Consider the following 21684-nt stretch of genomic DNA (forward strand, 5'->3'; position numbering starts at 1 on the left):
TTCTCCAGTTACCTTTGCTAGAGATGTGAATTGGAGAGATTTTCTTCTTTCTGGCCACAGCTCATCACAGTCTGCATTTTAATTTTGATATCAACCTCTGCTGCTTCTAAGATGAGTTCTCTTGGATCCACTGTGTGACGTCATCATTTGAAGCTATTTTCCCCAGCATTGGGAATTCTACAGGAGAAAAAACGGGAGCTACTAATTTTCTAGAGACTGGATATTTTTTTTCGTCGCCTTTTTCCCGCTTCCTTGCAACATTACAGGAGTCAGCGTGGCTTAACATTTTAAATGTGTAGAAGCTGTCGAAAAGATTAGATTTTCTGCTCTCTTGACTCTCCCATGGATACTATTTGCTTGGACAGCTGGAAGGTTTTACGAAATAGGATGTCATCTCTACACATCCTTTTAGTCGTTGCGGCTGCTGAGATCTCTGTGTCTGGGACCAGTCCTTCCAGAAAGACCATTACTTTTCCAGTTATACAAGAAACATCTTTTTCATAGCCTTCTCTTTCACCATCAATGAAAGACTTTTATTCTTTGGCCAATTCTTTTCACTCTTCATTATAATTTGGGATTAGCTGTGAATGAAGATAGCAGCATTTTAAAATATAGCTCGCCATACATTCAGTGCAAAAGTTTTTTACAGGAAATTACCTTTTTAATTTTGAATTGGATAAAATCGTGGTTGAAAGATAGGTCACAACACGGGTTATGGTGAACATTGAATTTTCTGATTGGATAGTTGTGAACAGTGAATGCCCTATTCAAGGAAGTGTCCTTGGGCCCATATTTTTTTACTTTTGATCGATAAACTCGATCAGGGTATTGAGAGAATTGTTATCAAATTCACAGATAACATGAAGCTAAGGGGGGTAATCCAAGCAATAGGGAGATGTGCTAGACGAACTTGAATATGATTGCTGTGTAGGCTAATTGTTAGTGTAAATAATGCCAGATAGATGGCAGCGTGTGGAACATCCATTGTAATACTCTGATCTGTGCTGTTTATGATTCATTCCTCTTGTCTGCGTTGTCATGAGTGTTATTGATTTGTAGTGATATTGAGTTTCTGCGATAAAAATGTTTTATAGATCTATGGTCTTAATTTACACTAATGAATGAAGCATGGCCTTTAGTGTTAAGTGCAAGGTGACTCATTTTGGTTCGAACAACCCAAGTTTCACTTACGAGTTGAATGGTATTATTATCCCGAATGCAACTAGGGTTACTGATTTGGGAATTCTCATTGACGAGCGGCTTAGGTTTTCTGAACATTGTTCAGCGGTGGTGAAAAAAGTAAATAAAATGCTCAGTTTCATTGTTCAGGTCTTTTCACATTCTTGTAAAGTCATTCTACTGCTTTTCCGAGTCTTAGTTCTTCATGGACTGCAGTATGGCATAAGGTTTTGGAGACCATACCTACAGAAGGACATAGATGTGGTTGAAGGGGTGCATAGAAGAACCAGGCGTGTGCTTGTTGGCACACAAGGCTTGAGTTATGAAGACACTCAATTTTTTTGAATATGCTTACATTGGAAGAACGCAGGTGTTGGGGAGATATGATCGAAGTGTTTAAAATTTCCATCGAGATGGACCATGAGTTATTAATACACTATCAATCAACTGCTTCAACAAGGGGACATCAGTATAGTTTAGTAAGGGACAATTGCAGGTTGTGGTGTTGCAGGGAGTTTTTCTGTAATAGGGTTTTGAATAAAAGGAATAGCTTATTTCCGGGGGGGGGGGAAATTCTAACAGTTTACACATTTAAGAACTATGATAAACACATTTGGGATAGATGGAGAAGTTACCCATAGTTTAAAACAACCACAATCTTTTTTATGGGCAGTGTATCATATGATATTAATCATTAGTTTTTTTTTTTTGTGATATATATACTTTTGTATTGAGTTGCTTCATTTTGGTTTTGTTTGGCATCCATATTTTTATGGGCATTTTTTTCAGCCATTCTGCTGGGCAATTTACTTGTTGTGTCCTTTGTGTTTGTATTTGAAAAATAAAGTGGCTGTGAACAAAAAATGGTTAAAAAGTAAAGTTTGGGCTTTTCTGTTGTACTGAAAAAAATTTACACTAGAATTTAGATAAAAGTTCGTGAAGATATTGATAATTGAAATTACTATTTTTTACCACTTTTTAAGTGTTAAAATAAGTAAGTGTTGAAAAGAATTATGGAAGGGAGATTGTGTTGTCAAAAGGGACAAAAATGAAGGATTTGAATTGATATCTCTACAAATTTTTATTCTAGTAAGTTGAATTTCTTCTGGTAAAATGAGAGAGAGAGCGAGAGATGCAAATTTTACTAGTTGACAATTTTTTGATTGGAAATGAATTTTTAAAATTTTTTTAAAAATAATTTTTCTATTTAATTATTATTTTAGGCACTTGTTTGTTGCATCTGATCAGGCAGTCATTTTACTGCACTGTGATTCATGTTGCATAGCTGAAGCGCTCTCTCTGAAAGCTGTTTCCGGTTGAAATGACTTTCCTATGTACCTTTTATAATGTAATGCAATACTCGTATTCTTTCTGAATGTGCAGGTCGTTTACTATTTGCTGGTTATAATGACTACACTGTGAATGTCTGGGACAGTCTGAAGTGTATGCGGTTGAGTATATTGTATGGACACGAGAATCGTGTCACCTGCCTCAAAGTGTCTCCAGATGGCACTGCTTTATCAACTGGTAGCTGGGATTTCACGTTAAGGGTAAGTTAGCCTAACCCCTTGAACTGAAATGATCAGCTCATCATAAATTTTCTTGAGCAAACGTTGCAAGCTGCGCTCGCCAGGAATTATTAACTGTTGAAACTTTTTAGGAGAGAAGTATATGTAAGTCATAACGAGTCTATTGCTTTGGTACGTTTGTTTGCATGCTTCTAGTAGCAGTTTTAATGTAATTTGCATAAAAGATGCCAACTAGCACCGCATCTTCTGGAGCGTTTGAGTAGTATCATACAATTGAAGTTTATTAATGTTTTAAAATAAACCAGAATATAGGTGAGGATAAACATATACATTTACATTGTGCGAATTTGTTGCAAATACATTAGCATTATGTTGAAACACATGCTTTTTACAGACTAGAACTGTAATACACTTTCGTTAAACATTATTGAAGAATATTTCGACACTAATTATGTTCTATTATGTATATATAACAAATATTCATGTAAATGTATGAAGCAAATACTGTTTTTACTAATATTACAAATTATTTTAGCAAGAAAACCGTAAGTTTCTATATCAATCCCTCTTGAAATGAAAGAAATTAAATTGTCTGTCTGAGCAGTGCTGTCTGAAAATAAATTGCAGTTCAAGGGTTTAATAATTTCTCATTAACCACTTTATAGATATATAAATAGATAGATTTATTTGCACAACACAGATGAATACAAAAAAGAAAAAAAAAACAGGGATTAATACCCAGCATTCATTTTATACATACAATATCGACAAAAACATTAATTAGGCAAAGAGACAAAAAAAGTCAGATTCATGGTGGTGAGCGGGCAATTCACATGAACCAATGCTAATGAAAGAAAAGAAACTTGATCATGATTTATTAGTATGCAAGTATCATTGAGCTGGCAGAGGGAAAAACAGGCAATTATATGTTCTGACTGGTTCCCACTACCATGTTTGGCAACATGAACTCCAAGGTTAAGAGGTTTTAAAATGTTACAAATAAATTTAGCCAAAAGATAGAGAGGCTAGATTTTTTCTCAGTTTCCAGCATTATTCATGACTTCATTCTAAACAAGGGGAAAAAAGCTTAAAAAATGATTAGAAGATCCAAAATAACACATGTTTTGCGATATTTATATTAATTTGTGAGAGCGTTTCCATTGAGTAACCATGTTTTTAAATGTTTCCTGAAAATTGAAAGGCTATTAAGATTTCTGAGACTGTTAGGGAGTTTGTTCCACATCACTGGACCAACAAATTTTAGACTGCATCTTATATATTCGGTTTTGATTTGGAGTGGGATAAGTATGTTATGATTCCTTGTGGCGTAGTTATGTTGAGAGTTGTTGCATATGATGATGTCATGATATCTGTTCATTTTAATTAGTTGAAACATTATTATACATATCTTCAAGGCATAAAGGCTATCCACGACCAGAAGATTGGTTGAGAGTTGTCCCAGTATCGTTAAACGGTCTGTCAAAGGAAGACAAGGGAAAATTCAAAGCACCCATTTTTTTTCATTACTCTTTTTCCTCATTTTAAATAGTGCCTAGTCCTCATACTATGCTACTTCTGTTTGCACGTTTCTTAAATATTGTTGATTTGCCATTTTCAGAAGAACAATAATCATCATGACTTAATATTCAACCTTAATATTTATGACTTAATTTCAATATTATACTATTGCTGTATATTTATCATTCAAGACTTTTGACATTTTATTGGTATTTGACATGGTACTTATTCTATCTGAAAATTATCTGTTTCTATCGTCAAGGTCTGGGCCTGAATTTCGAAACGCCTTCCATCATCGTGCAAGTTTTGATGCCACGACTCCCAATGTGCGTAAAAGAAGAGAAAGAGGGGGAAAACTCCCATTTTAATTTATTTTTCTTCATCTATCCGAACTATAATTTCTGCGTTTCTTCCGCTTCTTAAGACAGTTTTGCTCTGTAGAAAAAAAAACTGTTATTGTGCTGTGATCTGGATTGCATAGAGGTACGTACGAACTGCTTCATCGTAATAGAGATCTGCACCCAGTCCAGGAATCCGAGACGAGGAATAAAAAACTTTTATTACGTTTTATTTTAGTCATTTAGAGCTGTGATTTATTATTTTTTTCGAAAGATCTCTCGAGTACCAAAGAGAAAACGGGGGAATATTGGATGATTATACATATAAGAGAACCATAAACTTTAATGCGCTGCCATATATTCCAAATGTTTTTAGATTATGTTGTTGTTGTAAAGTTTTATCTTCAGGATACCGAATTAGAGTATGTATTTAAAGAAAAAACCGGAAGCTCTTGAAAGTTGGTTTTGACTCGTTTTTGTTTCCTTTTTATAGACATATCGTTTATTTATTATATGTTTACAGACCACAAGGCTTGTTCTCATTTTCACTTGTACAGAGCCATGTAGTCAAAGCGTTTAATGAAATAAAAAATATATGTGTGTTGTGTGTTCAGTTTGACTTAGAAACTTGAGAAATCGGTAGAATCAATCATTTTACAGATATCCTACATTTTTATTTTATTAAGATAGGATTTATTAAGATAGATTGTCCAAATTTAGAGAAAATGAGAACCCAAGTTGTCTCCAAGCAGAGGATTCTAGCTATGGTCTCGCCTGCTCCATTTTACTTGTATGAAGAACACTGCAACATTGATTGTGACAATGATTGTTTTCTTCGCAACAGATGCTGAGCGCTGGGAAATGGGGGGTTACCTAGGACAGTCTCAACAGCATCATGGGCACCTCAGGTGAAGTCATATTTGGGAGTAACCATCTACCTGGCTGAAAATACCAACCTACCAATTTATATGCTTTTCAAAATCATAGCACTAGATCTCATTGGCAAACGAACTGTTCAAGTAATCACGTACGACACGGAAAAAATGAGTCTGAGACCCATCGTGTTGGAACCACTTTACACACCAAACAGACAAAAGTGAAGAGCCTAAATAAAGAGTTTTTCCACCCACGGCTTGTCATTTCTACATCTTCGTTTATCCTTCAGCTGATCAAGTTGGGGGTATTCCAGTCATACATTCCTTATGTGATTGTGTTTTGTTTTCTACCTCTCCTAAAAGTTTGTACGTTGAGTTTTAAATCACTAATAATTACAATTATTGATATAACGTATCATGGTGTAATTTAGGGTGTTTTGAATCATTCTGTTACGGCCGAAGTCCGATTTTCAAAAATGATTTGGGCTTTGGCTGGCCAATTCGTGAAGTGGCTGGAGAGCCCTGGCCAAAGTTCGATGCGCTGGTGTAAGATCCGATAGGTGCCATAACCATTTTTTTTTTTTTCATCGCCAACGTGTGATACGTGGCTATACATAATAGCTGTATTGAATTAGCTTCATGTGACTAGAGAAAGACTGTAGGCAGGTTTTTACTGCAATACCGCATCGCGATATTTGTTTCTTGTGGGAAATCAATTTTAAGATAATCATTATAGTGAGAGATGTGGCCGCTCCTTATGGTTATGGTTTGGGGAACCACCCTATGACAAGCAGTCCGATAGTACACTATAAAATTTCTTTTATAAAAGTTTAAATATGCAACCAATAAGAGCATTGGTAACATGCAATCGATCACCTTATTGGTTTTATTTTTCGAGTTTTATAAATGAACTTTTATGAAACTTTTAGTGTAACCCCGGCCTAAAAGAACAACGCAAAACATTTAATGTTGAAACGTGATAATTTTCAGTGGACGGTTGATGTTATGAGTAAATGATATAAAAGCTGAAAAGATTACGTAAGCAGTGAATCGAAGTAGTATTGAGATATGGATCCGCCCTCTCTCTCTCTCCGATTCCTTTGACCGTTAGGGTTGCCATAGCTTACGTAACCATAATTCGCACGAAAAAGTACACTAATTTGGCGATGACCCCGAATCGTGCCTTTTCGGACTTCGGCCACTTTACGAACTGGCTAGATAAATTTACAACGACATCGGCCATATATAAGTATGCAGGGTGTCCTTTTTCACATTAACCATCCGACGTAGAGGTACGATTCCAATTAAAAAATGCTTAAAAGATGTTCAAAATTCACCCAGTACTAGTTTTTGGAGTGGAAATACATTGTCACAAAAAGTAAAAAAAAAATTCCAAGTGCAATATTCGCCGAGATATTCCGATTCAAAAACCGTAGAAAAGTTATGAAAGAACAAAAACTAACGGACACAACGGCCCTTTCCCTCGCATGCTGTCCTTTACCAATTTATCTCCGATTTTTGAATGCGAATATTGCGCTTAAAAACATGGAATGCTTTTGTTGGAGAGACGACAGGACCGCATAAAAATTTAGGTTTTTTTTATTTTGTGACACTGTTTTCACTCTGAAAATTATAGGGTAGTTTTTGAGCATTTTTTAAATTGGAATCGTACCTCTACAACGGGTGGTTGAGATATAGGTCGAATTAGCACTTACAGGACACCGTGTATATATAGATAAGGTGAAACAAAATTCCCCGGTCTGGCAAATGCGATTCGCCATACGGGGGTAGTGTATCTCTCCGTTAAAAAAAGTCTCGCCAAACAGGCCGACGACGATACAAATATTACACTTCACTCATAGTTCGAGCAATAGATAGCAGCACTGACAAGCATTACCCAGAAAAAAAAACTTCCTTAATTTCACAACACCTACAAACCACATTCCAACATGTACGCATTCATTAGAAATTCCATAGAGGAATGTGGATGAGGTGCATTATTTTGCAAACTTTTTACTGTCAATTTTTCCCGTAAAATTTCACTAAATTTTAGGGTTTGAACTGTATAAAACATATGGGGGATTTAAAAATTGCCTTCCTTTCTTACTATAATTATGATTTTTAAAAAGGGGGGAAAAAAACCGTTCCATGGTACAACAAGGAGTCGTACCTTGAAACGGTAAAAAAAGAAAATATATAAAGCAACAAATATTACTACATTGCCACACTCCAACTGCGGCCATATCGCTATACGCAGTTTACTACAGTTAACGAGTTGAGTTGGAAATGAAAGCACGTTAGCGAAAACATTTTAACTATATTCTTTTCCCCCAGTTTAAACCTGGAACCTGATGGCAAGTCTCACGGGGGTAGATGAGTATCTTACCACCACGCCATCTGGCGCTACAAATATTGCTGAAAAAATAGTGTATCGAAATAAAATGATGACAGATATGATTATTAATATATATATATATATGAAATGCATAATTATTGTACTTGTAGAAAGGAAAATTTAAACGTTTCTAAATCTTTAGGTCTGTGAGTTACTTTGATGCTAGCTGATTGCATTAGAAATACAACATCCGCGATGCCAACATTGGCTATAACTGGTATTGATGCATAAAATATTTTCTCACCTCTCCTAAGGAAATGCAATTGCTAAACGTTTTTGTTGGACGTATCCCACGCTGTAAATTTTTTTTTCAACGAATTTGACCAGGAAATAACCAAAGGTTGATGGAAGAGAAGAAATGCGGATATTAGCTGAAGTTTTGTAGAAGAGAAGTATGCAACACTCTCTAAAGTTTTTAAAATATAATTTGTGTTTAAAAACAAAAGAATAAGTATTGAAAAGTAGTATAACTTAGGAATTCCAACGTAAACTGAGTAGAGTTTTATATAGTTCCAGGGTACACGATGTTCGTCCGTTTGTGAAAAATATTGATAACTTTATTCGCATTGTACTTGGTATAGTTCACATCAGGTGTGTGTACGTAGATTATAATTACTAAATATAATTGACCAAACTTGTAATGTTGCGGAAAACGTTCTAATGCCACTAAAACGTGCCTGCGAATGTTTCAGTAGCTGGCCGATGAGAACTCGGGAAAGGATGAATGTTTAACTTCTCTTGTGCGGGAAATCGAACCCACGTACTCTTACTTACCGGATGAGCGCAGTATACCACTACACTACAGGGGAAACAAACTGTTTCAAGGTTGACTATGACCATAAGGTACAACAGTTCCCGCCCCCATATATGATAGCTATAATACCTGGAGCTGCCCGGGTTTTCTACGCTATATACTGGAAGTTACAAGCCATTGCTAAGGGGTAAAAATATGTGAAATACATTGTTCGGGAACCACAGAGAGACACCAATGTAAACATTCCGAAAATTCTGGTTTATCCCCAATGAACAATTGTTGCCCGACCAAATTTTAAAGTAACCCATCGTTCAAGACGGGTCCCCATGGCTCCCCACATTCTGGAGTAGGGTCCCTAGGCTGGGATCTTTTACGGGCCTCTTATGATGAATTTATAGCGTAAAAAAACATGAAAATGATCTCGGCCTCCCCCCCGCCCTCGCAGTAACCCATTATGAGGGCCGTGCGGGTCCCGTTTGGTATATATATACACAATTTGGCGAAAATCGATTCGAAATTGTAGATTTGTATAAAGAACATACAAACAGAAAACCAATTTTATACATATAGAGTAACGCCATCTACTTTTTTTCAAACACATTTAAATTACGTTGTCAAGGGTTCACGTGCATCCTCATTTATGAATCTCAGACCTTTAAGCCGATGATGCGGAGATGTGTGAACGGCCAACACCATCTGTGGCAAAAAGCCTCCGCGTGAAGCTCGTGACGTTACTGCAGAAGGTCATCTCACCTATAGCCATTGGATATAGCAGGTCGAAGCATGGATTATCTTTACCCTATTTTGCAGTGTATCAAATGGCTATAGGTGAAATGACCTTCAGTGACGCCAGGAGCTTCGCGCGGAGGCCTTCTACTATAGATGGTGTTGGCTGCACTATCCACCTCAAAATCGGTTTTTGCGCTGGTAGCAGTTGCGTAGCGCTGCTGGTGTGGACTCGGCCTTAGAAGACAAGATTAAAATTTATTGTCTCCACTGTGCACAGCAGTTTTCGTATTCGGGAAGCGTCAACTCCTCTTTCCCTAAGTACCATTTGGGAGCAGTTTTTAGGAAAACAAGCAGCAGTATGATCGAAAGTAGTTTCGAAATAATTGACACCTAAATTAACAGATTTTATTTTAAAAAAAAAAACCCCGACAAGATCCAAGTGAAGAAATTCCAGGGTTTGATTAATGTATGTTCAGCAAATTGAACTTTTTCAAGCGGGTAGCTTTAATGTCTTAATCTATTTCTATATTTGTTTATAGCTAGTAAATAGGTGCATGAAATGAACAAAATACAATTTTGTAGCATCAATTAATATTATACCGCTGTGGTGGTCGAGTGGTTATAGTGACGGACTCGCGATGCGAGGATCCGGGTTCGAACCCCACAGTGGTGGTCAGCTGAAGTTGGTTTTCTGTGGTTCCCAACTTCAAGGCGCAAATGCGAGCCGATCTCCCCGTTAAAAAGTCTCGCCACAGAGAGCAACAGTCCTACAACGATAAATCATTCAATCATAACACTTCACTCATAGTTAGAAAAACTGGTGGCAGATGGTAGCACTACACATAACAAGCATTACAGAGGAACAAAAAACTTCACGTCAGGTTTCACTACACGTACACGCACATTCCCGCATGTACCGATTCGTTGGGAGTTCCGCGGGGGGGGGGGGGGGTTTGTGTGGGCGGTGTAGCAATACTAGGTAGGGCCTCCAAAAAATGGCTCGGGGATCCATGATGTTCTTAAGTCAGCCACCTCGTTGGGCAATTTGCCTGTTGTGGCGTTGTATTTGTATACAGTTACAGTTATAATATTATTAATTTCTACCTGGGACAAGAAATTATCATGGACAACGGAATCATTAATGAAATAAACAGAAGGATTGGATGGAGCACTTTCGGCAAAAACTGTAATTCCGAAGATTCACGTGCCATTATGCCTGAAAGTGTGAGGTTAAAGTTTTTAACCAGTGTGTGTGCTACCAGCACTGACTTATGGGGCTGAAACATTCAAAAGCAAGATGATACAAAGGCTACAGACAACACAACGGATCATGGAAAGATGTATGCTAGGCATCACAAGGAGAGACAGAAAACGAATCACTTGGATAAGGAACCAAAGGTGTATGATATCATGGAAAGAATTAAATGTCTAAAATGGAAATGGGCTATTGCAAGAAGACAGGACAACAGATGGACCACAAGTATCCTAGAATGGTATCTCCGTGGTGTTAAACGTCCGAGAAGGCGTCCCCAACGCAAGATGGATTGACGAGATCAGGAAAGTGGCAGGACTCAACTGGATGGCTAAAGCACCAGACAGAGCAGAATGGAAAAATTTAGAGGAGACCTTCATCCAGCAGTGGATTGAAAATGGTTGCTGTTGATGATGATGAGCTACAGAAAATATTCAATTGATCTTTAGATTGATCAATTAAATTTTTTTGCTTAACCACAGTTAAAGTTTTTAGTTGGCTGAGTTTTACTTATTAGTTATCATTAGCTTTCTTCATTTCACTACAGTTTTGATCGAATGTGGCTGTGTTTTTTTATAACTGAGAATCTAAATACATTGAAACACTGTGGAAATATAAACGCAATTTTATAGAAAATGGCCGCAGGCAAAATTGACTTTGGCTTCCCTGCTGTATAGAAGAGATGCTGCGTGAAAAATAATTTATAGTTTGATTACGTCGCGAACTCATCACGTGTCAGGTACATGCCCATGTTCCAGAATGTTCGGAACATTTCTTTTTTCTGCTGCTGACGACCAATCACACGATGTCTGGTGTTCCTATAAAAAGATGCAATTCTGTGCATCATCGTCCATTTCTTCACTTTGCTCGAGCATAGACGTACCTCGTTCCCCTTTTTTCAAAGCAAAAAAAAATTTCCTGTCTCCTCTCTGCAAGAAAGTGTAACTTGAATTGATGACGAAGCATTCCGGTGAGTCACAATTAGCTGATCAATTACTTTAACATTTACTTAATTAATATCTGCTTTAATTGATCAGATTTATTCACGTTGAGTTGAAAAATATCGAAAAGAAAGCCTCGTTTCAACAAATATGTGATATAATATTGAAGAATGTGGATAGAATCTCATGCAAAGTTTTATTATATTTATTTAGATGTCATGATTAAAATAAATTCAATATTAATTATAACCATTCCGTTTCTTTTTAAAAGCATCCATTAACTAATTGTGATGCTAATAAAAATGTTCTTGTTACAGAAAAATGTTTCAAAGCAAAAATTTCATTTTTCGAATAGTATCATGAATTAATTAATATATGAGTGTAATGTTAATGTGAGACATTTTATATAAATTCGTCTCAATAAAGGATTTTAGTCACGAATACTGAAAAATTTAATTATATATAAAAAAATTGGTATGGTTTTGTTTAATACATTTACATAAAAGGTAATTATTTTCAGCGTCGAATGCGTAAAAATATCTTTCATCACTTATTAATCACCAGGTATCTTTTTGATAAATATTTAAAGAAAAGATAAAGCCGGGTTTTCCTAGGAGCAGGTTTCTACAGCGCGTGAAAACGCTGATTGGTCGAAAAAAACCAGAATTTCAGGTTTTTAACCAATCAGCTATTTCACGCTGAGAAAACCGTAGAAAATTTTTTCCTAGGAAAACCCGGCTTAAGCAGCGCGAGAGTTTTTCTAATTGCTGTAATAAATAATTTAAAACGCTATACTCTTGAGTGTTCAAATGTTGATAAATATGTGGATTGTATCGTGTTTATATTGACAACATCTGTGTGTGTCGCAATACGTGCTTCTCATGCCAGTAATTTATTTTTATAGGTGATATTTAATTCATGTTTTCGATGAATATGACAATTTTTTCTTGAAGCATAATTGATAAGAATTTTATCTTTTTGGGAAATATGATCCGTTCTCAAAATGAAATGATTCTTTACGCAACTGAAGCGTAATTATTTTGGATCTCGGATCAATATAAAGTCATAAACATATTCATGGAAGTCTCATCGTATCACAGAGTAATTAATTAGTCATTTACCAAATTGCATTATGATCGTATTTATGAAGAATAAAATAAACAGGAATAAGGCCGGTGTTACACTATAAAAGTTTTATAAAACTGCTTGTATAAAACTTGAAAAATACAACGAATAAGCTGATGGGTTACATTCAAGCCAATCCAACCGATCAGTTTATTGGTTGTATTTTTCAAGTTTTATCAAAGCACTTTTACAAAACTTTTACAGTGTAATACCACCCTAATAGACATACAAGTTTTTCGCAATCGTAATTAATGCCGCTGCGGTGGTCGAGTATTTATAGTGACAGACTAGCAACGCGACGACCCGGGTTCGAACCCACCGTCTCCACAGCTGTGGTTAGCTGAAGTTGTTTTTCTGTGGTTCCCAACTTCGAGGTGCAAATGAAAGTCGATCTTTCCTTAAAAAAAGTGTCGCCACAGAGAGCAACAAGCCTACAAACGGTACAAATATTCAGTCATTGCACGTCACTTCTGAAATATAGATGGTAGCACCGAAAAATCAGACACACCACGCACTCAGACTGTTCGATACTTACACTTCCGGCACAACTCATTAGGTAGTAAATTGCCCATGGCGATAGACCTGCGTTGTGCTGGTCGAGTGGTCATAGCGACGGACTCGCATCGCGGGAACACGGTTCGAGCCCCACCGTCTCCACAGGGGTGATCGGCTGAAGTTTGTTTTCTGTGGTTCCAAACTTCGAGGCGCGAAGAGAAAGAGTGTACTGTTTTAAAGAAGCTTAAAACAATAAATGAAATAAATAATTTCGGCATCGATGTAATTCAAAAATTAATGAAAGAGATAGTAACAGAATTAATGAAAGAGATAATTCCAAAATTAATGAAAGATAATTCCAAAATTAATGAAAGAGATGCATTGATGAAAGAGATAGATTCCAGCAATAATGAAAGAGATAATTTCAGCATTGATGAAAGCGTAAAATACGGGACAAATTCATTCTCTTATATTATCGGGCTCTTGGAGGGGGGCGGTCGTCCCCATCGCCCTCCTATGGTTCCGTGCGTGCCTCACCCTTTCTTCCAAATTGGCTTTAAAAAAGGTACGAATAAGTTATTTTCTGGAAACAAAAAAGAGGGATTTCCTTTACGCGCCCGGTGTGTGACCGTACCTCATCAAAGCCTCCTAGATAGAGACTATCTCCTAGAGACTACTATGAGACTCTTAGGTAGTGTAGGAGGCTTTGACTTTACGCACCTGCTTCATTCTGGGCCTGGGTATCTAAAACGTAGGTCAATAAAACTCCGATAAGGCGTCCAGTTTTGTATGTGAGGTTTGTTAGAATATTTCAGTCCACACACGCATATGCGTTGCACTCAGGGGCGGCTAAAGACAAAATCTCTACCCGTAGGATTTGATTGGATATTTGATTTTTTTGGCGCAAGGACCATCTAGGTCAAGCTGCGCCAAAACAAATGTCCATATAAAATTGATACAAGACTTGTTCTTGTCATGTCAAAAAAATTAAAAGTATTCATGAAACGTAAAACAATGACATAGATTGTAAAAACTATAATTTGTCATACAAACCAATGGCTTTAATAAATTTAAAAATGAGAGATACATCGCAATGGTCATTTAAAATGTGGTGAAGTGAAAGATAACTATGAGACCAAAAGCGGTCGTAAAAAGATGACGATACAAGTAAAAGCCTGAGCAATGGTCAATGTACTTTGACAATGGTTGACTCTCTCTTAATAAAAGATAAGATTGCGTGAGGTGACTGTATCCTATGTGCAACCGGGCAAGCAAGACTCTCTACCCGTAGGGAATCTATTTTTGGTTTCAAAGAAATGGCGAGATATTATGTCATAACATATTTAAATTTTTTTTCCGCCGTTTTACCTCAGATTTGGCTCCTGTCCTAGAGTTCACACAGAAATCATTTTCCAATTTTTCTTCGTTCTTTCACATCAGATATGACGTCTCTTCTACAATTTGATAGAAATGTTGGACGCCGTATCAAACAAACTTCTATTGAGCAATTTTTTCTGTTTCTCAAGTGTTCTTTTTCTTTCAATTGTTGTCAGAAATAAGTTCCAATAGCAAGCTTTTAAAATTTGCCGTTTCGAGTGTGTTTACGCTCCTGATGAATTCCGCCCGGATTTAATGATCCTCGATTCAATCAATAAAACTGTCGATTTCTTCCTGTTCCTTAAATCGGGGTTCAACTGCATTTGGCTCTTAACTTGGATCACTCTCAGAAATGGACATTCCAAATTTAAAGTATTATTACCACTGTTAGTATGATTAATTAATGTACTTTTTCAGAAATGATGCATTTTGTTAAAAATGCATTTCGTTTAGCATAAAAAAATATCAAAGAGTGTTCTACAGTACCAATTAATTTTCAATTGAATCTTGACGAACAAAATTTGTGAACATACAAAACAAAAGATCCATGAGTGTTAATGTTATATATTGCTGCCAATGTCCGAAATCTGGGCCATTGGTAACGTGGCCAGACTCTAGCCATTGTTATAAAATATAAAAACACAAGTGTGACCTTTTCTTTTGTTATTTGTATTTCTAGGAAGTCCGAAGATGATCGAAATGGAGCACTATTCTTCTCTTCTTTTTTCTTACTTCGAACTAGAATCACACTACGAATTTTCTCCTCTTCGAAAGATGGAAAATGCATCATTCAAATACAGATTTTTGACTCTATCCCAGCCATTTCGAGGAGACCAGAGAACTGATATCGGCAATGCTGACGCTATTGTTTTTGTGGTCGACTCGGAATGGTTTTTTCGTTTCGAGTTCTCGTATTTACCTCTCTTCTATACGAGCACCGTAATCCTATTTTTGAAGCATTTTTCTCTTTTTTAAATGCATTATTTTTTCTTTATTGCCCCCTGGAACTTATTTTTTCATAAATACAAATGAGTTTTCTTCTATCATACAGTATTAGAACTGCTTATGGTGGAAGAAACATTGATATTTATGACATGGTTCAACGTCTCCATTCTCTTATTAATCATAATATATTTATAAGACAACCATAAATACATTTTATGGGCATTGCATAATATTTCATCATTATATATATATATTGCTTATAACTTTTGTAATCGCATTTTTAATTGGGTGCTGTATTTCAGTAATATACAGCATCCATACTTGTTATGGGCATCTTTCTTTCAGCCACCTCGTTGGGCATTTTGCCTGTTGTGGATTGTATTTGTATTTGTATTAGTATTTATATATACACTGTTTTCTAATATTAAATAAAGATGAAACCTCATGATTTGGTAACATTCCAACCATTTCGAGAAGACCAGAGGGCTGATAGTACGCAATGCTGGCGCTATTGTCTTCGTGGTCGACTCGGAATGGTTGGGATTTGTCATGTCCAGACTTAAATTTAAAAAACATACTTCTATGTAACAATTTTTCTGATGAACATCTAAATAATATCAATATAATGTTTCATTACGGTCATCTCTCCTCTTAAAAACTATTTCTTAACTCCTCCTCTTATTTCACCATTCCATTTGAATACTATTGAATGTCACCACTTTCTGAGATAAAGTAAACTGAAGCATGATTCCATTTATAGAGACGCGATAAATCAGGCGTTCATAATTTCTAGCATTTTTCCGCCATCTCATGGCATCTTGGCTCCCTTCATTCTCTATCTCAAACTTTCTGGAAGGACTCCGAAATCTTCTGCTGGAGATAGGTGAGTTATTTGCTCACGATGTCTTCATACGATCTTCTTGTCGGTGAGTTTTCTTGGTTTAATTTGTTGTATAATTTGTTGTGTGTGTGTGTGTGCAATTTGTTGTGAGATAACTTTTCGATTAGTAACAAGTCATTCAAGAAAATTCGTCAATGTGAACATACGAAAAATATTCAATAATATATTAATATATGTACCATTCACATTTTGAACATGTTCAACATTTTACCTGCATTAAAATGAAGTTATTCGTATAGAAGAAACTATCAATTGTGTGATTCACCGAAACAAAAATAGCGGCTTATTTTTTGAAAGCTTATCTTCAATCCAAAAAAGATCAATACCTATCGAGTCTATACTCGGATATAGCAGTGAAAAGGTTAACCATCTAGGGAGCAGAAGTTTCTAAACCTTCCGTTTCATCGCGCCCCTCTTCAGAGAAATTGAGTTTTTCTCATCGGCCCCCCCCCCCCCCAACTGAAGCCAATTCATAGGATCCCTTGTTATACCCGTAGCTCCTCTACCGCCCCTCTGGACTAGTCTATCGCCCACTTTGGGATGGGCCCCGACTCAAGTTTAATTCGTAGAAGCTTCCGAGAAGGGTCGTACGAATCCACTTACAGCCAGGGATTCTTGAGCTAGGGATCATGACCCAACCCCCTCATTCGCAGGGGCTTCCAAGATGAATCGTAAAAAATTCACTAACATCCAGATCGTGAGCTATGGGTCACGACCGAGATTTGATTGGCAGGGGGGCTTCCGATATCTATCTATATATATAAAATTGATTGTGTGTGTGTGTGTGTGTGTTCTCTATACAAATCTACAATTTTAGACCGATCGTCGCCAAATTTTGCAAATATACCAAATGGGACCCGACTTGAACGATAGGCTACTTTAAAACTTCGTTAGAGCAGGGAAAATGCCCCAAATGGGCGAAAAACTGTCGGGCAACAATGGTTTTTGGGCCTCAACAATCACTTTCCGAACGTTTACTTTGGTTACCGTGGTTCCCTAGCAATGCGTTTAAGACGTGTATATACCTTTACAATGGTTTGCCATTTCTTCAATGCTGTACGTATATGTATAATAGTTTATGCCTTTATAATGATTTGCCACATTTTTAATACTCCCAATGATGAGGCTTTTTGAATAGACGTGATAATCATCATCAGCATCGCTTTGAGGGTTGGGAAAAGGAGGAATCCTCATAGAAATCAGTGTTAAAATTGCCGATTTTACTGTACAAATGCGGAAATTAAGTGGAGGTTTCTATCACATCAATAATTTTAAAAATTGTATTGAATTCTCGATTTCTGAAATATTGAGTTCGCTTAGAGATATACGAAGCCCAGGAGATTAAATATGAACTAGTAGTATTAACTACGTTTCTTTAAATCTAAATTTGTTTCTTTCATGAGTCGCGCTGGAAGTCGCCATATTGGTTAACTCTGACACGGTTTGCATGTCCGTCAAAGAAAGAGGGAGATATCGCATGATCCAAAAAGCCTCATTGAAGAAAACCCGGGCAACGCCGGATATTATAGCTAGTAGGTCATAAAAATCCCCTAAAAGCGAGGGGATCTTGTGAGCTATGGATCACGACCAAAACTTCATTCGCAGGGGCTTCCATGATTTGCCGTACAAATCAGTAAAACAGCCAGGGACTCTTTTGCTATGGATTACGACCCGAACTTGATTCTCAAGGGTTTCTGGTATGGGTCGTAAAAATCCACTTATAAATGCCTGTTATAAATGCACTTATTGTCATCATTGGTTCAATTAATTTCGAAAACAAAGTCCCATGGGTCGCGAGGCTGATCGTGTTAGTGATTTTGGGTCGCGGCTGAAAAACGTTAAGAACCCTCGCTCTAAATCAGGGGTTCTTAACCTTTTTTAGCAGCTACCTATGGGTCTATTTCGAATTCAAAAAATCTTCATTTGATATTATTCTTATTAACAAAATGTTTTGTTTTCGGAATAAGTAAAGTCAAAAACGCAATAAGTGATTTTATAGAAATAATGTAAATGATTTTTTTTCCTTTTCGGAAGATTCACTTAACTCTAGTTTGAGTCGCGAATTATATCGAGAATCCCTGATTTAGAGGTAGAGAAACCCTTCCATATATACATATATGCTTTATCAATACGAAAATTACTTTTTGTAACACTTAATGTCCCCTCATGTTCCATACTTTTGGAATACAAGAACCTCACCTTCGCAATTGCTTTAATACAATACAATTGAGAAAATTATGTTATTTATCTGGAATAAATTCATTTTCATATGTCTCGATAGTCAGAGTATTCAGAATCTACTCGCAGCAAGAAAAAAAATTGCACTCGGAACTATGGTGCGCGCATATGAATGCATCGAAACTGCAACTCTTGTTTTCCAGTGAAATAGGTTCAGGATAAATTGTAAAAAATTATCATTAAAATTCTAGAAAAGAATTACGTCCTACACACGATTCTTGGCCAAGATTGAAGATTTTTCAAAGGCAAAAATCGAAACCATTCTTAAAAGCACTCCCTTTTTATGAAAGATAGGGTCAATCTGAAGTATAGAAAAAATAAATATTTCAATATACATTATTCATTATTGTTTTAAACAATGAAAAAAGATCAAGATCTTAGTCATCGAGAAGGCAATAGAAATTTTCAAAAAAATGATAATTAATAATTACAATAAATATAGACCAGTGGTTCCCAAAGTCTAGATCACGTGATCCCCCACCCCCGTTAGTTAATGAACTTAGGGAAGGTTAATCAAAAATGAAAACGTCCGCGTCAGAAATTTATTTTTCGCAATGTAAGAAAACATATGCCAAAACTAAAAAATGCCTCTCAAATTTCTCTCTCTTTCCCTCTCTCAGACGAACAGCTTTGACCTTTGAAGACTGGACATACCCCGCTTCCCATCTCGGAATGATATCGACGCGGTCCCGAAGGATGGGTGTATCCGGTAAGTATGGCAAATAGCTGAATAGCTACTTACCACATATGTATCATAATGCAATTTTATCAAATTAAACATGTACAAATAATCAATTGACATTAAGTTAATATTTGTAAAGTGGGATTCAGAAAGAATCAAGCGATTTTAAAATATATTTATGTATTTTTAAAAATTAAAAACTAAAATGAGTAAGTAGTATGTGAATGCATCAAGGGAATTTCTACATTTCAGATTATTATTTAGAATAAAACGCTGGTGTATTGTTTATGAAGCTCTTTGATGAAGAAGTAAAATCATTAAAAATATTAGAAGGGCTTAAAAATATCTGGAAGAAGGGGCCGGGGATTGGAAATATTGTGAGGAATTCACCGGGAACTCGCTATGATAGAAATATTTCTGCAGTAGCAAAATAATTTTGCTTTATAGAGCAAGCGAGGCTGTGCCACAGCCATGAAAATGCTATGAATATTCAGAATAATATAACAAATCAACAAACATTATTCTTCCTTCAAAAGGAACTCGAAAGTATTTCTGTACTGGGCCCAGCGTTTTTGGTAAAGGTGACCCTAAGTTTGTGGTTACGAAGCTGCTCATTTGCATCTTTATGATGCATAAGTTAGGCATTTCGTCCTAACTTGCATGTTGCTAACGAGACTGTTGATAACAGCCTCCGCAGGATTCAAAGCTGAAATTTGTAGTGGGTAGTTTGAAATCTCATAATAAAACTGCTCTGCCAACTGAATATTAAAAATAATTTGATTTCATTCATTATTGGTAAGGGAAATTAAATCACATTCATGAAGAAAGAAAATCTCAGAAACCGGTACATATGGTCAGCATATAAAGGGGAATCGCCAATAAAATTTTTTTTGTCAAAAAGGGAGGTCGCGATTCAAAAAGTTTAAGAACCACTGATATAGACCATTGATACTTATATATAGAACCGAAATTACATCCACTTTAGTACTGCGTTTTTACACGCAAGTAAATCTGAATAAAAACTTTGAACGCGTTTTTACGAAGAACGCTATTTTTGACAATTCACTTGAGTTTCAAACATGATTTCTGAAAGTCTATTGATTTTATCATTACAAAATTTTGATATGGTATTTTGCCATATATTGCTAACCCTTTAAGCGGCAAATGGCGTTATATCTCGCCTCTTATTTCAGCATTGACGAGCCTAGTAAAGTTGATTTCTCAATGAAAAACTTTTCCCATATACCATTGGTTTGTTCCTGCTGAAAATGGGAGGAATGCCTACTTCATTAAAGATGATATGACATTTTGAATGGGGGTTTAGCAATTTCGAATTGCCACTTAAAGGGTTAAGGTTATGAACTGAAATCTAAGGTTTATCAAATGTATTTGTCTAATTACAGCATTTTATACACGATATGTTAAATGAAATTTCAAGAAATTCACACGTGCATCAACAGATTTGGTATAATCCTTTAAATTCTAGTTCATGACCTGCATTATTACTAGCTAACTGAATATACTGTGAAAATAACAAAACATTTCATTCATAGAATATGAATCAATCCAATATTCCGTTTTTAAGCTTCTTATTTCAGGCTAGAATTTCAAGGTGTTTATTAATTGTTAAATGTTGCTGTACTTTTAGAGACTGACGCTCCATCGCAAGTGGCCATGCCAGAATCTTTACAGCTACGGTATTTCAAGTGCATAATCGTCATTGAAATCATGTGCTAGGGTGACACTGTATCTTGCTTACGTTTATGATTTCTGGAACATGATGACAACATACCCATCCCAGAAACCAGAACACGCTGTTTATGCAACTCAAGTTATTTAATAATAGATACAGATGCTGATCATGAAATCATGTATTAGAAAATCCATTTAGAAATGTTGCGCTGGGATATTAGGGCAATGACTGTTGCAAGGAAGTTTACCAATGTTCGAAAATGGACATCTTTGAAATGCTTCAATATCACAGGTTGTCTTGCGGAATTTCGCTATTTAAAAATGCAATGTTAATTTCCGTGCAATCATATTCATTCACACGAATGATATAAGTACATAGAATGTGAAGTTCAATGGCAATGTTGCATCTCTGATGCATCTGTGTGATCAATCTCTATTGTTAATTGTGATTGATGCCACGAAATACATTGTTATTTTCCGAATAAAAGTATTCAAATGAAGGATTTCTCTTCTTATATATACATATTTTTCAAAATTGCATTTACTTTTCGAAAATTTAGACGCTTTTCACAGACTAGATTTCAATGTTTCAATTAAACTTTTGAAAAATCACTGCTTTCTTCACAAAGACGAGTATACTCATCCTGAGATATATGGAAGAATTGCATATAAACTAGTTTCTTTCAATACTTTTGCAAATCATGGAGTGAAGTTGGGAA

The 21684-nt window shown here is 36.1% G+C and overlaps 1 protein-coding gene and 1 long non-coding RNA gene across 2 annotated transcripts in view; both read left to right on the forward strand.

Moving 5' to 3' along the window:
• Nucleotides 1-5177, forward strand: part of Gbeta5 (guanine nucleotide-binding protein subunit beta-5) — a 42156-nt gene extending 36979 nt beyond the window's left edge. The window contains exons 9-10 of the mRNA XM_089248174.1: nt 2563-2729; nt 4489-5177. Of these exons, the coding sequence (XP_089104300.1) occupies nt 2563-2729; nt 4489-4500 (179 nt within the window). The 3' untranslated portion in view covers nt 4501-5177. The remainder of the gene's footprint in view (nt 1-2562; nt 2730-4488) is intronic.
• An 11129-nt stretch (nt 5178-16306) lies between these two features.
• Nucleotides 16307-21298, forward strand: LOC149071230 (uncharacterized). Its single transcript, XR_016194678.1, has 3 exons — nt 16307-16378; nt 19212-19300; nt 20922-21298. It is a non-coding gene; the product is annotated as an uncharacterized LOC149071230 (long non-coding RNA).
• Nucleotides 21299-21684: the final 386 nt, after the last annotated feature.

Source organism: Pholcus phalangioides, unplaced genomic scaffold (assembly GCF_987345545.1).
Source record: "Pholcus phalangioides strain wild (caught in Gottingen) unplaced genomic scaffold, Ppha-v1.0 ptg000019l_1, whole genome shotgun sequence".
Taxonomy (NCBI): domain Eukaryota; kingdom Metazoa; phylum Arthropoda; class Arachnida; order Araneae; family Pholcidae; genus Pholcus; species Pholcus phalangioides.